General features: G+C 50.0%; 4 protein-coding genes across 4 annotated transcripts; all 4 read left to right on the top strand.

Annotated features, from left to right (window-relative positions):
* Positions 1 to 329: 329 nt before the first annotated feature.
* On the top strand, positions 330 to 1,330 carry BO70DRAFT_377625 (regulator of G-protein signaling domain-containing protein; the record flags this gene model as incomplete). The annotated part of the gene is made up of 1 exon (XM_025545212.1): positions 330 to 1,330. One exon carries the CDS (start codon positions 330 to 332, stop codon positions 1,188 to 1,190), a length of 861 nt encoding a protein of 286 aa, XP_025402410.1. The 3' UTR covers positions 1,191 to 1,330.
* Positions 1,331 to 2,080: 750 nt separating this feature from the next.
* BO70DRAFT_385313 (MFS general substrate transporter) lies at positions 2,081 to 5,295 on the top strand (the record flags this gene model as incomplete). The annotated part of the gene is made up of 7 exons (XM_025545726.1): positions 2,081 to 2,503; positions 2,552 to 2,650; positions 2,749 to 3,220; positions 3,279 to 3,644; positions 3,701 to 4,592; positions 4,656 to 5,109; positions 5,173 to 5,295. Exons 1-7 carry the CDS (start codon positions 2,360 to 2,362, stop codon positions 5,293 to 5,295), a joined length of 2,550 nt encoding a protein of 849 aa, XP_025402409.1. The 5' UTR covers positions 2,081 to 2,359.
* Positions 5,296 to 7,348: 2,053 nt separating this feature from the next.
* On the top strand, positions 7,349 to 8,370 carry BO70DRAFT_377623 (uncharacterized protein; the record flags this gene model as incomplete). The annotated part of the gene is made up of 2 exons (XM_025545211.1): positions 7,349 to 7,457; positions 7,514 to 8,370. The coding sequence occupies exons 1-2, from the start codon at positions 7,397 to 7,399 to the stop codon at positions 8,368 to 8,370; spliced, it is 918 nt and encodes a 305-aa protein (XP_025402408.1). The 5' UTR covers positions 7,349 to 7,396.
* A 1,776-nt stretch (positions 8,371 to 10,146) lies between these two features.
* Positions 10,147 to 11,746, top strand: BO70DRAFT_393727 (terpene synthase family protein; the record flags this gene model as incomplete). Its single annotated transcript, XM_025546402.1, has 9 exons — positions 10,147 to 10,307; positions 10,362 to 10,485; positions 10,548 to 10,566; positions 10,627 to 10,824; positions 10,898 to 11,051; positions 11,124 to 11,213; positions 11,274 to 11,307; positions 11,362 to 11,603; positions 11,680 to 11,746. The coding sequence occupies 9 exons, from the start codon at positions 10,147 to 10,149 to the stop codon at positions 11,744 to 11,746; spliced, it is 1,089 nt and encodes a 362-aa protein (XP_025402407.1).
* Between the last annotated feature and the right edge of the window lie 2,637 nt (positions 11,747 to 14,383).

Below are 14,383 nucleotides of genomic sequence, written 5' to 3'. Positions count from 1 at the left end.
GGGATCTGGCCCGGGGGACACCCGAGATCCACTATCCACAATTAAGGTTGGCGCAAGCGAGTCTCGGCCCCAGTGAAGGTCGCGCGATTGGCGGGTATTCGAGCCAAATCCAAGACGTCAGTGTTCTCGGACTGCGGTGGCATTCTCACCCCAGGTTGCGCTGCGAAGGGACGGTGAGTCGGCGCGCCGCCACCTCGAACGTCAGGTCCTTGCAGAAGAAACTGAGCTGTTAAAATCAACCTCATGCGCTGGGTCTGATCGTATCAATTCATTGTCTCCTATCATGGTCCAATCAGTTGAAGAACGCATCACCAAAGGATAAGCCAAGCATGGCGCCATCTTCCGACAGTTCGGCCCCCCGATTACGTATCTCCACCGAGTCTCTTTACCAAAAACTTCCCACTTTGGCCGAGGTGCTGGATAACACCGCCCACTACCCATACACCTTGGAATCCTTTGTGGAGTATCTCTCCCAGAATCACTGCTCCGAAGCTCTGGAGTTCTTGGTAGAAACAGACCACTACAAGAAGACCTACTACGCCAGCCGCCAACCACACGACGAATCCAATTTATTCTTATCAGACTCGGAGCTCGAGCAGTTGATGGTACTCTGGAGACAGCTTCTCGCGCTCTACATCTCCAATGGATCGCCCCGTGAAATTAACGTAACAGGGGAGGATCGACAGCGCTTGATCGAGCTCACCAATGCCACATCACCTCCCTCTCCACGTCTCATCGACCCAATCGTCCAGAGCACCTACGATCTCCTTGAAACCTCAATATTCATCCAATTCCTAGCCAGTCGGGCTTCCTCATCTCCCACACTCCCATCGACACGAAAATTGCACCTAGCGAAAGACCAGTTCGGGCTCTCCAGCCTCGACGATGTGACCGCACAATTCATGATGGAGGGACAACACATGCGGTGCTCGTCGGTACCGCCCGACTCATCAAGACGTATATCAGGCGCCAGCTTCAACCCCGACTTTCATCCGCCCTTCAGTGGGACGTCTATAACCTTCAAGGACGAACGAACTATTCCGTCGCATGTCGGTCTCACTTCCGGCAGCGCTCCCGACAGTCTACAGGGGCCCAATCGCGCTGATATTCCACTTAGCCGAAGGTCAAGCCATTCATCGAAATCTAGAGTACGGGGCTGGTGGAGGATCGGGGTGAATCTGTTCCGGTGATCTCTTCCAGGGAACGGGCTTTGCTGGCCTGTGGTCCCTCTGGCGTGATGCTCCCGGGATGTGTGCATAATGAGGAATGGAAGTGATGAGTGTATATAGAGTGGGCAGATTCACGACGTCGCCAAATGGCGGATCATGACACCGAAGAGTGGGCCCAGACTCCCAAGAATAATAATTAGGCAAGTTTTTGGCCAAGATCACTACAGTGCCAGAAGCTATCAACGCGAAAGAAAAGAATCCGAAATAAAGTCAGATGAACAGCAGGGCATGTGCCGAAAGACTGTTAGATCACCGGTCGTTTGACCTCTCAGTACACTGTACACTGTCTCAGACTCACTCAGTCAACACTTTTGTGTGGTGGGATTTTACAGAGCTGGTCTGACCTTTACTTTCAGCTGGTAGTGCCGGTGTGGAAAATTTTCGCAGTTATGGAGAAAACCCCAGAACCAGAGCCATCTCTGGGGGCGAACTTTGGGTGGCCCAGAAGCCCGAAGGATTCCGCCGGTCCAGGCGCGACCCCGCTAGAAAGAGCCAGCTAGCAATGAGAAAGCAAGACGCTGCCAAACATCCCCTGCGCTTCTTTTCCACGGACCCTTCAGCCGACCAGCCTGGTACAAGATTCCCAACAAGTTCAAGCAAGCCGATAGGCTTTCGACACGATGGTAGTTCGTGCACCGGTCGGGCAGTGCCGACCATACAGGCCAGTCGCGGCCGATTGGCGTTAGGGTTTTGTACCCGCCACCCACGGATCAACTGGCCGATCCGCCATGGTTCGGAGTTTGGGACACTCTGTGCGTGCCTATCATTTCGTGGTCGTGATGTCATATATCCTCCTGCCCGTCTCCTCCTTCGCTAGGGCTTTTAGAAAATCTACCGCCTGGGGCCATATTGTACCTTTGAAAGCTGTCAGTCTAGGTTTTTGGTGACACCCCCTCTCCCTGCACTCGCCTTGGGTGGATGGATTGCCTCGCATGCTCTCTACTGCTTACTTCGGCATATTGGTTTCGCGGATGATGAAGTCCCTGTGCGGCAGGAACTTAGATCCAGCCTCTTCTTTTGCGCGTGTTGTTTCGTGGGACTCTACCGTGTGAAGGGGCTCTGGCTGGGCGCCAGTGCACGCACGCACCCCTTTCCTCCCGATCGGCAGGGACGGGGTTCTTGCTTCGATCATGAGCGATGCAAGGGGTCCTGTCATAGGTGTCTCGATCGCCTTCTTTGTCGTGGCAAGTATTTGTGTCATCCTCCGCTTTTACACCCGGATTGCCATAGTCAAAAATGTCCACCAACATGACTACTGGTGCCTGCTGGCCTGGGTAAGTCGCCAGCCAATATAGCAGGGAAATGAAAATAACAATATCCAGATGGTCGACTTTGGCTTCACCTTCTCGCTCCTTTATGCAGCAAGTAATGGCCTGGGTCTTCCTTCTGCAAGTATAGACCCGGAGTGTCGGGATCGGATCGTGCGATCTGTTTATTCATTTATTGTGCTTCATGTGAGTCCAACATGCACCCCAACTGGTATTGTATGAAGACATAACATCTTACCATGTTCATCCAGAACCCAGCCATGATGACAGTCAAGACTTCATTCCTTGTCTTCTACTTGAGCTTCGCCAAAGGCCATCCAACGTTCCGACTGGCCATCTACGCTACCCTTTTCGTGGTGAATGTGGCCGGCCTGGTTTTGACTTTCCTCAATGTGTTCCAGTGCAGTCCAGTCGCAGCTGCATTTACGTCTTCATTGCGCTCAACAGCAAAATGTCTGAATGTCATCTCGCTGGCCTTGACCAGTGCGCCGGTGAACATCCTCACAGGCCTCGCGATTCTGTTTCTGCCGATTCCCATGTTGACCAATATGAATCTGCCTCGGAGTCAGAAGGTTATTGTCACTGGGCTGTTTGGTTGCGGAATCTTTGTAACCATCATCGATGTCATTCGGATCATCTACATCCAGCGCGCCGTGACAGATAGCGAGGAGTCATCATTGACGCAAGGACAGACTGATGGCACGACGTTAGTTGAGATTTCAGGTATATCCTGCTCGATTCTTTTTCATGCCTTTGTGGATATAACTGATCATTTGAATAGCACCCGCTGCCTTGTCGATGATGTGGTCTGTCGCGGAGGTCAATATGGCTGTTATCTGCACCTGCATTCCGCTTCTGAAACCACTTGTTGTTCGGGTTGTCCCAGCCATCATTGGCGTCACTCATAAGAAACATGGGAGTACGAAGAATAGCCTACAGTTTCCTGCGGCACTCTATCCATCTTTGCCCTCGCCCAATGCTGTATTTTTCTCTAACAGACAGATCACTCGTTCAGCATCCAGTAGCAGTGGAACATTTGCCCACAAGAGGAATACGCGCGACAGTGATGCAAGACTAGCAACACAGCGGGGATATCAAGGATCAACAGACATGCTCGAACATGCATATCCGTTGGAATCCCGCCTAGGTAGTCGTATTCCAATTCGAAAGACCTGTGATTTTATCCTGACACAACTTTTGCAGATGCCCAGTCAACTGGCGCCCTCCCCATGGAATTCTCTCCCACAAATCAGAACTATGGCTTTGTCGACTTTGTCGACTTTGTGCAGATGAACAAACCAAAGAGCATGCTAAAGCTGACCAACAAAGAATCACTAGCCCCTCTCGCGATCGTTGCAATCATCTTTTTCGTCTGGGGGTTCTCATACGGCCTTCTCGGGACCTTAGGAATTCGCCTCCAGGACATCCTGGGTCTAAACTCCTGGCAATTCCTGGGCAATCACAGTGCATATTTCAGCGGATACCTGCTTAGCCCATTATTGATTGGCCGCTGGACGCTCAAGAAATGGGGCTTCAAGGGCACATTCATCACAGGGCTGTGCCTATACGCCTGCGGAACATTGATATTTTGGCCCTCTGCCGTCTTGCTCTCATACCCTGCTTTCGTCGTCTCCAACCTCGTCATTGGCATAGGCCTCGGGGTGTTAGAAACAGCCTCCGACTCGTTCATCGCTCTCTGCGGACCACCTGAATACGCTGAAATCCGCTTGAACTTCGTGCAGGGCATTCAGGCCACGGCGTCCGTCGTCTCGCCTCTTCTGGCCCAGAAGGTGCTATTCAGGAGTGTCACCCGGGACACGGCCCTTGTTGACCCTCAGTGGACGTATCTGAGCATCGCATTCTTTGTCCTCATCCTCGCCGTGGTGCTGTATTACGTGCCTCTCCCAGAAGCACCCGACGAAGACCTGGAGGAACTAGCGACGCACAATGAAGAAACCCATCCGACGAAAATCATGGGCGTCCCTGTGATCTGGATCACCCTGGTGTTAGGTGCCACCTCACTCTATTTCTACACAGCCGGACAAGAGATCCTATCCACCAGCTTCGAGACTTTAGTCTCCACCTCGATCCCAAAGTACGCTCCCTACACCCACCCACCCGCCCACCTCCATTACCTACTAACACCACCCCCCATCAGCTCCCGTCTCTCCCCCTTCGACTACCTCACAATAGGCCACGCCATCTTCGCCGCCGGCCGCTTCATAACCGCATTTGTACTATATCTCCTCAAACCCCGCTGGGTCCTCTCGATCGCATACACCTGCACAATCATCTTCTCAATCCTCTGCATGAGCACCAGCGGCACCACAGCTGTGATCATGGGCCTGCTGGTCTATCTCTTCGAAAGCGGCATCTTCAGCACCGTCTTCACCATCTCCCTGCGCAGAATGGGCCGGCATACCAAGACCGCTGCGCCGATTCTAGCTACTGCTGTTAGCGGTGGCGCGTTCCTCCCCTTCGCTCAGTACGGAGTGTCGGAATCACATGGGGTGACTTACTCTTATTGTGTTCTGGTGGCGGTGTTCTGTGCTGGGGCTGTGTTCCCGTTGTATCTGACTTTTGTGCCGAAGGCGAAGAGGCAGATTGATCCTGTGTGTGTGAGGGGTGTGAGGTGTCGGGGGTGGGTTGATCGCGTCCTGGGGAGGGTTTTACAGCGGGATGTGTCGATGGGTTCTGCTCGGAGGGGGCAGTCTGGAGACTTTCATGGCACTTCCACTCCCGCTGAGGGTCAAAAGGATCACTTGGAAATGGATTCGCAGAGAGGCTCTGGATCTTGACCTTCGACTTGTACTGAGACCCTTGCTTGTATTGCTAGTCTTCTGTTTATACCCCTGCTAATACAGACATTTTTCTGGTGAAATAATCTGCGCAATCGCCAACTGGAAGCACTGATTCAGGGGCATCTTCCCCATAAGTAGGCAGCACTGTAGTCGAAAATGATTACTTTTGGTTACGATAGAGATTCCGAGCATGCCTGCAGCATCTCTCTCCTAGATAATCATTTGTTCACTATCCGACAAGTGAAACTGTACAGGGTGTGGACGTAAGTAAGTGCACCAGCTTTAGCCACAACAGCAGCAACAGCCACAGCCACACTCCACCAGCCCTAACCATCTCGACGATTTCTTTTTTTAGCACCCCCCTCTGATACCACACAAGCACAAAATACAAAACAATCTCTCCAACTCACAGGATCACATCCCACCGCTTACCATGTGGAAGAAAAGCTTGAAACAAAAAGTTTCCAACCCGTATCTGACTACTGTCGCATAACATCCCGCGCTAACCAAGCCACAACCAATAGTCCGCCATCCCAGCCCAGTAAGGAATTTTCTTCTTCTCCGCTATCACGGCAGCTCAGCCGGTCAAGGTGAAAAAATACTCGTAGTCGCTGGATATATTGCCATTGATGCGGAAAAAGTTTCTCCATATCGGCGATCGCGTTCGTCGAATCGTCACTCACCCGATGGATGGGATGGACGAGGGCCTGGAACTTTCGTGCCTGAACCTGAGCCTGAACCTGAGCCTTTGAGGCTTGAACGTTGCAAATGTAGTATTACGCACTGTCTTGGATTGGGGAAATCGGGACTACATACCCCTTAGTGGTAGGTTTGACATGCCTACTCCATACTCCGTAAGTTTGCGTTGAGATTCGGGACTCCCCGGAGATGCCGATATGTTTGTTTGTGGGTGACAGCTTCAGCTGCGCCGCAGATGCGGGTCTTTGTTTGTCTTTTTGGAGAGTCCAGTCAGCCACAGTGAAAAACCTGCGTTGCGATAACTGCATTAGCTCGGGGGGATCAAAAGGAGACGGTCAGAGGATAATTATTTTAAGATTATCGATCAAACTTTTCTGTGATCTTTCAGGTAAATTCCATCTAGATTCCAGCCTGTATACTATGACCGAATGAGGTAATCGAAGCCCTACCTCAAATCTACAGACACCACACAACACAGCATCACGAAATGAACATACCATCATACCACATCTTCCGAAATGAAAGAAAAACAACAGTTACGGGATAGAGCATAGACACAACTACCTACACTCTGTGCTCCGTATCTATTTACATTCCAGTCCAAACCACGTCACCACCCTCCCCCCCCTCTTCCTAAACAGCTGAGCGATGATCGATCTGACAGGAAATTTTAGCCGACGGGGCTGCAGCCCAAGGCAGCGGGTACGTTCGCAACCCAGAGACCCACTCTCGACGACAATAGATCAATAGATCTTGTTCTCGGGCATGGACTGGCCCCTAGTGCCAAAGGAGTCACACTACGGCGTATCCGAAGACAAAAGGCAGCAAAGGTTTCGGGACCTCTGGTGTCAGCCACGTTTCATGGCTTTTTGTTAGCAAGAAACTTTGTATGCCCGATGAAGTTTATTGTTAGCCCGTGCTTGGTGGGAATACGGTCTCTGGATTGTGGATGGGATGGTTTGGTCTACTGGGTTCTATGCTCATTGCCTGCTGGGACAGGTGGGTGTGGAAGCGCTGGGGGAATGTGTAATTTCCTATCGTCCAGTCGAGTCAAAGGTGGGATACATTGTCGGGTTGAAATCGCACCCTGGCTCTGCGCAATTGGTGGGTTGAAGGGTTGAAGCCATACAGGGCGTCGCTGGAGTGGGTTCTGTGGCGCAGGGTTGGAAGTGTCATAGCTTATCGGCAATGGTCAGCTGCAATGAGCTAGCTATCTCCACAACTCCATCTCCAGGGAGAGAAAGGAGATAAGTGAAACCCCAGCTGAGGTCTCTTCGATGATATAAAGGGTAAGCAGCGCCGTGCAGAGAATGGAATCAACAACAGCCGGGATTCACACACTGTGCGTACTGTTTTATACCATCAATCTTCCACACCAGCTTCTTTCTACATCGACATCATGGAGTCAGCAAGGACCACCTCCCAAAAGAGCAAGAAGTTCAGAATCCTCATGCTTCACGGTACGCACAACCCCCCACACCCCAATCCCCCATCACCCATTGACCCTCCAAACCAGGCTACGCACAATCCGCCCGAGTCTTCCGCATCAAAATGCGCCTCCTAATGGAACAAATCACCCAATCAATCACCCCAACCCTAAGCGAAGAATATCCGGGGGGAATCGAATTCCTTTTCCCCGACGGCCCAATCAACCTACACGCCCCAGGAACCTCCCCCAGCCCCGAGCACTCGGAAAACCAAGCCTGGTGGCTTAACCTCGACGACACAAGCCGCTACGTCTTCCTCAACGAGACCTTACACTACCTCATCGACTTCCTCCACGGAGAGCCCATTCACGGCGCAATCGGCTTCTCACAAGGCGGTGCCTTGGCCGTGATGCTCACATCTATCTTCGAAGCCGCCACCGATCCCAACCCCTACAGAATCCAATCCATGGAAGACCAAGGCCTCCCGGCAAAAACCCTCCTAGCGCGCCTCCCAGGCCAACAACCACTGCAATTCGTGCTCAGCTTCTGCGGCTTCAAGGGAACAATGAACTACTACAGCAGTCTGTACAGCACCATGCTGAAGACGCCCTCGTTCCACGCCATCGGCGCGTTCGACACGATGGTCGCGGCCGAGAAAAGCAAGCTCCTCGTGAACTCGTTCGTCGCGCCCGAGGTCCTGCATTATTTCGGGGGCCACTTCATACCCCGCGACCGGGAGAGTCTGCGCACGATTATGGGTTTCGTGCAGCGGACGTGTGCTGATGGGGTCAGGAAATGTGGTGGGAGGCAACAGGTGGGCGAAGAGGGGGTGCTTTCAGGGTCGTCCTGTGCCTCGGTCCCGGCGCCGTATCGCGCAGCGAAGATGTTTTTGATTCGGAGACGCCCGACGGTGCAGATGTGTAGGGCTAGGAGGGTTATTGGGTAGGTTTCGATGGTGTACGGGGGGTTGTGGTTGGCGGGGATGGACAGCTGGAAAGTCTAGCGACTGGATCTTGTTTTATGGTCGTGTCTGTCGGGTTTTTGCATTTTATGGAGTCTTGGGGGTTAAGAGCATGGTTGGAGTTGGGTTTTCAGTCTACTTCCTTTGGCGAATCTTTTTAATGCCATTTTTTCAACGAACCTATGATGAACCTCTATTGTAGTCCTGCGGCAGACGCCTAATTTGGTGGAGGGGATGGTCGAAGGGAACACCAGAGTAGACCCATAGGTGTATCACAAATACGTAATACTTCGACAGACAGAGTTCATCTGCGAGTTTCATGAGCCAGGAGCGTAATACAACCCAGAGTCTCGGATGAAAGTTGACAAGAATATATATCCCCACCAAGTCAAGCATTCACTTCGCATTCGTGCGACCCCCGTTTCCTAAAGCGGGAAGGGTATGTGACCAAGCTGTACTGCTTCCTAGTGGAATGTTACAGGAGCACCCCCTTCCCATTTGAGTGGAGCCCCTCATGTGACCTCACAATGGACACTTTGAGAACAGAATTCCGAGCAAATATCTGATCATCAAGAGAAGGGTATAGGGCGTGCGCGTAAGGTAGCGCTCAGCAATATGACTTTGGAACATACATTCTCATAAATGAACTGTGGGCGAGTCTTCAAGAGTGGATCCACCATTTGATATATTCACTTAATCATGTGATCATCCCTTCCATGTCTCCCAGTGTAGGATGATGTGGGGTGTTTCTTTTAATCTATTAGTTTTCAACATTCTACATGGCCTTTTTTGCTTATCCATTGACTGTTCCATCATTTGTCGTAGAATGAGGGGTCTGTAAGGTGGACTTCGCGAGGAGTGCTTCGCACAATTGGTCTACGGTTGGAAATGAGGTCAGAATATGATTGAATGAGAGGCTGGTTTCCATTTCTTGGGCGGGACAGCCCTTATCATACTTCTCATGCATTCTTTCAATCTCGCAAAGAACTCTTTCACCGCGAATTACATCATGGTAGAATTGATGGAGGTATGTGACAGCAGTCAGTTTTGGCCCTGGGATGTGTCTGAGGGTGTGGAAGTAGAGGCGATAGATGCCTTTCAGGAAAAGGTAGGCAAATGCCCAGGCGAGCAGGAGATGCCACATGATGAGATTAGTTTTTGTGTGTTTGTGAAACCCGTCAGATACCCGAAGGAAATATAGGTAGCAGACTTGGGGAAAGATAACATGTTATAAGGGAGCCTACCAGCTGATTCACTTAGACCTGGTAGTCGAAGAATAAAGAGCCTGTCTCTGCTTCTAACTCCTGGGAACCAGAAAATGTATGCGTTGAATCGGCTTCATATGGTGGAATAGGCAATAAGGTCGGTGCGAAGTATTCAAGACCCAAATTACCTTTTGAAATCTTTAAAATAGGAGCAAATCTTCTCCCATTAACTTCACAAAGCCAATCCCCTTGAATCGCAGGCTTCCTTCAGCCTAGCTCCCTCCCGCTGACCCAGTCAGTACAGTGAAGATAACCAGTGATGAAAAGTAGTATTCACTATCAATCTGGGTAATGTTTCCTTCCAGAGATGTCATCAGTGTTGGCTCTAGTCAACCCGTGGGATAATAAAGCTACACACGCTCACCGGTACCATCTGGATAGCATATTGTGGACCGCCCTCACTGTTCATAAAGGAGCATATGAGAGACTTATTACAGTGCCAGCATAGCTTTTAACAAGATAACTTCCCTTTGATATTGTTCAGATGGCAACCACGATGGACCTCTCCGAGAAACGTGCGGCCATCCCAAATACGCTCAGAGGACAATCCCTGCTGATCCCCGACCTCGCTGCCCTAATCTACCCAGATTGGACAGTAGGGAGGCATGATCATGAACGCGAACTCAAGGCTGAGATCGAAGGCGACTTCCTCGTGCGGTAGGGTGATCCGCAATCATGAATCATTGGTGCCTTCAGGCTAATCATATGCAGCTATGTCCCTAGTGCAAAGAAACAACAGCAACTGAAGAGAAGCAACGCCGCGATGTTGGCCGGCTACTTCTGGTCTGGCAGTTCTGTGGAGCGATTTCGACCCTTGGCTCAGTTTATGTACTGGGTAAGCAATCCAAGCCATGCCTGTATGAACAAAAGGGGGTGCTGACTTCTTTGTAACGCCAGTTCTTCTGTTGGAATGACGGTACCACACCCTTCCCTACCTAATCTGTGCTACATTGGCTGAATTGACTGACGAATAAAGAATTCGGCTGTAGTAATCTACGAAACGACCGGGAAGGAACGGAGGCGTACGGTCAAGCCTCGAAGGGTTTTCTGCGGTGGTGTCTGGACCCCGACAACTATCATCAAACTCGTTTGGCTCGCCCTGCTATCCAGGGGTATCATAACTGCGATTCCTTTCAGGAGATTGGAGAGGCGATGCAAATTGGGCATAGCAGGGGTCAGTCCGTTTTATTACTTCCAGTCCCTTCTACCTGGGGATTTTAGCTAACGGATAGTACGGAGTTTTCCAGATGCACTCAACCGGTTTGCCGATTCCCTATACAAATATATTGACTCGGTGTGCAGTGTGCAGGAGACTCGCAGCAAAGAAGTCCCAACTTTGGACGAGTATTTGCTTAACAGAATACACCCCATTGGTGCCTTCCCATGTATCATGGCAATGGAGTAAGTGGTTCCTCGGTCCTGATACATCCGCGTGCCATACCTCTGGCGCTGCGTCGCTAACCAACTGGCCAGATTTGCTTACGCCTTGACTATTCCAGCTTGGGTTTATAGTCATGAAACATCCAGGACTATGTTTAGAGAGACTGCTGTATCTTGTATCATGTAAGTAATTTTATTACCTGTTTCTCGGATAAATATCCAGCTTATATTTCCAATTCTCAGTGTCAACGACGTCCTATCGCTCAAGAACAAAGTCGTAAGTATACTCTCCTCCACACCGTCATGTACCTGCCGCTGATTCCATTTCCAGGCTGCAGACCGGTTCGACAATGTAATACCACTGAAGATGCTGCAACTCGATACAGATAGTGCCCAGACCGCTCTGGAAGACGTGATCAAAGATCTCCAGAAGTCAAGGAGGACCTTCAGTAGAGCAGAATACTTACTCCAGATGAGCAGCGAATTCAAGCAACTAAGCCAGGAGACTAAAGATAATGTCCAGGTTCTCATCCAAGGATGCAAGAACATGATGCTGGGAAATATCAAGTGGTCGTGAGTCGTCTGGCAAACTTGCCCCCTCTCCTATGATGTTGACCCAGCGTCGCTGATGTCCAGGTCTCTGGATCAGGCTTTCCAATTCCCGGTACATCCTGGATAAATATCTCGAAGGCTCGGCGGCGAGGGTTACGCTTTAGACATACAATAGTCACGGCTTTCACTTTCACCTTTTTTCTCTGTCCTCATTCTTGGGGCCTTGGAATCGGCACTTCGATTTGATACCTGCCATAATGACCATAATGGCCCTGAACTCTCGATACCCAAGCACGGTGGAAGTTGGAGAAGTCCTTCCTGCACAATATCACTACTTTCTAGGTTGATTTATCTTCAATACGAATACCAGGTATTCTAAATTCTTACAATAACCTTCTCCGAGGCCTCTCTTTAATCAACTGCACGAGTTTAAAAAGGGCCAGAGGACCATTACCAAGGAAAAGATGATCAGTTACCAACATAATGAGAAGAAAAAATGAACAGATTCAATACACAAGTGACGACTCAGTGGACCTTGAGGCAGTCAAGCGGTGGCGAGGAGCCATATGTGTCATCCATAATATATTGAACTAAGGGTACGGTCGAAACGTAGCCCGGATATAGATACGCTGTCGGCCGCTGGGACGCGGTGCTGTTTCAGCCACGCAAGCAGCCATATTCACTGTGATTGTATACCTGGCCGAGGAACTTATCAATAAGTCCCTTTACTCCCCTCGGCCATTCTTCATTTCGGGTTTCGGCGGCAATCATTCTAGTCGCTTTTTGGGTTTAGTTTTAGGTTAGTTTTAGAGGATGCTGGGCGGTAGCCTCTGGTTGGGTCTTCAGGGTAGGATGGGGGTGACTGCATAGAATAGCGAAAGCCGCCGTACATATCGATAGCATTTAGTCCAAAAATATTAGATACAATGTTTTTACAGCCATGGCGACTATGGTGAGGATGAGGGGCACAAGGAGAAGAGGAATGTAAACAAAACAGATCCGGTCACGTGATGCTTACAGGGATGTCTGAAATTGAATACGCTATCCCTCATCCTTGGAAGAGGAAATGAAGAATGTTCTGATGATTATTCGGCTTTATTTCCTTGTCCTGATACGATCCATTTTAAGTATTTCGAACTGCGCACGATGGGGGTACTGCTATCGGGATTTGATTCTGATGTTGGGTCGGGTCAGCGATATATATCGGTTAACACCCAGTGCTGTGATGGCTGAACTTAACCCTCTCCCACATGTGATTCTAGCCCCACTTCTATTCCATACCAGTGCAATTGCAACCCCATTCAATGTGTTTGTACGAGCATACCTGGGGCCTCGATCTATTTCTATGACAATCTTTTTACAGCTCACTTTAATTGATGCCATCGTTTCCCAAGACCCTTTTTGAAGAGGACCAAGGACAAGGATCATTTCCTAATGGACTTTTCACGTGAGAAGCGAGTATCTTATTGGATGGCAGTAATATCAAATGTACAAGTTCTACAGCATATTCAGATGCGTTCATTTGACTGGAACTAAACATCATGTAGTGAACCTCGTTTAAGAACACATAGAATACTCATTTGCGAGGCAGTCTTTGAGTTTAGGAAACATACTCAGGCTGTGACGTGTATCAGCCACCGAAGAACTGAGGATAAGAACAACATCGAAAACAACTATCAAAGAAAGATATCGAGCAAGACCTTCCAGGTTATCCCACCGGCGCTTCCAAAATTGTCTCCTCTGCTTCAATAGCCACCCCGGCTAGCCGACAAACATGATATCCGATGACGGAATCATTCGAAATATATCGCTATCAGCTATCCAAGCGCTAAAAATATCAGAAACTGTCTTCGTATACCCAAGCACGCGCAATCCAGGGATCGATTGGCCCACTACATCCACCCCTTAGACCCAACCCGACCCGGCCATTATTTCCTGGGAACATGCAAACCCCCCAGCGTCATCTCATACCCGAACCTGATCCCCGGCATGCAGACCCCCCATCCGCGATCCAATGGAGATGGAAATAAAAAAAGCAGCGGAACTGTGGCTTCTCGATTGTTGTGTGCGGATGTGGTGTTTGCATTCGTTTCGGGCCTTCGCATTCGTCGGTACGAGCTGGTCCCTCCCTAGCCGCCGGGTCCGGAATGCAGGTCATCTCCGGCGCAACATCCCGATGTTGAGCCGTGCACAAGGCTTGGTATTGCTTAGTGGCGCATTCCAGATCTCGGGGTTTGTTTTGTTTTTGGGCTGGTCGTGCTTACTTTTGTCTGTTTTGGGTGGTGGGGTTGAGCTGCTGGTTGTGGTTGTTAGATGGAATTCCTGGATGGATAGCTGGAGTATCGGACACGAGTGAGGCTCGTCTTGGAAATATGTGGCTAATAGTTTCTTGATCGTAGGTGGACTGAGTCAGGACACATTGTTGCCCTTCATCCTGGTGTCGAAGAATCGAGGTTGGTTTTGCTGTTGTTGTTGTTGAGTCTCCACCGTCTTCGGGGATCAGACACGTTAGCCCTATCTCGTTGTTTTCAACCATCCGTATACTGCAAGCAAATTGTGATTAAGATATCTTCCTGCGGTGAATATGAGTAAAATTATAAGTCATTATCCATGATAAACGCCTGTCAGTGGCTAAAGTCCACTCTATCACCATTGGCGGAATCCATGAGAACAGACCCTGTTTTCGTCCACCAGCCAGCCACTAAGTTCTTCAACCACAACCACTAGATGACCCCATTAGCTCTTTCCCGCTAGTCCAGCACAATTGTCTCGGACTGTATGCCATTGTTTGTTGTTTTCAG

The sequence above is a fragment of the Aspergillus heteromorphus genome (genome assembly GCF_003184545.1).
Source record: "Aspergillus heteromorphus CBS 117.55 chromosome Unknown BO70scaffold_4, whole genome shotgun sequence".
NCBI classification, from domain to species: domain Eukaryota; kingdom Fungi; phylum Ascomycota; class Eurotiomycetes; order Eurotiales; family Aspergillaceae; genus Aspergillus; species Aspergillus heteromorphus.
This window is presented reverse-complemented; position numbering and strand designations above follow the sequence as displayed.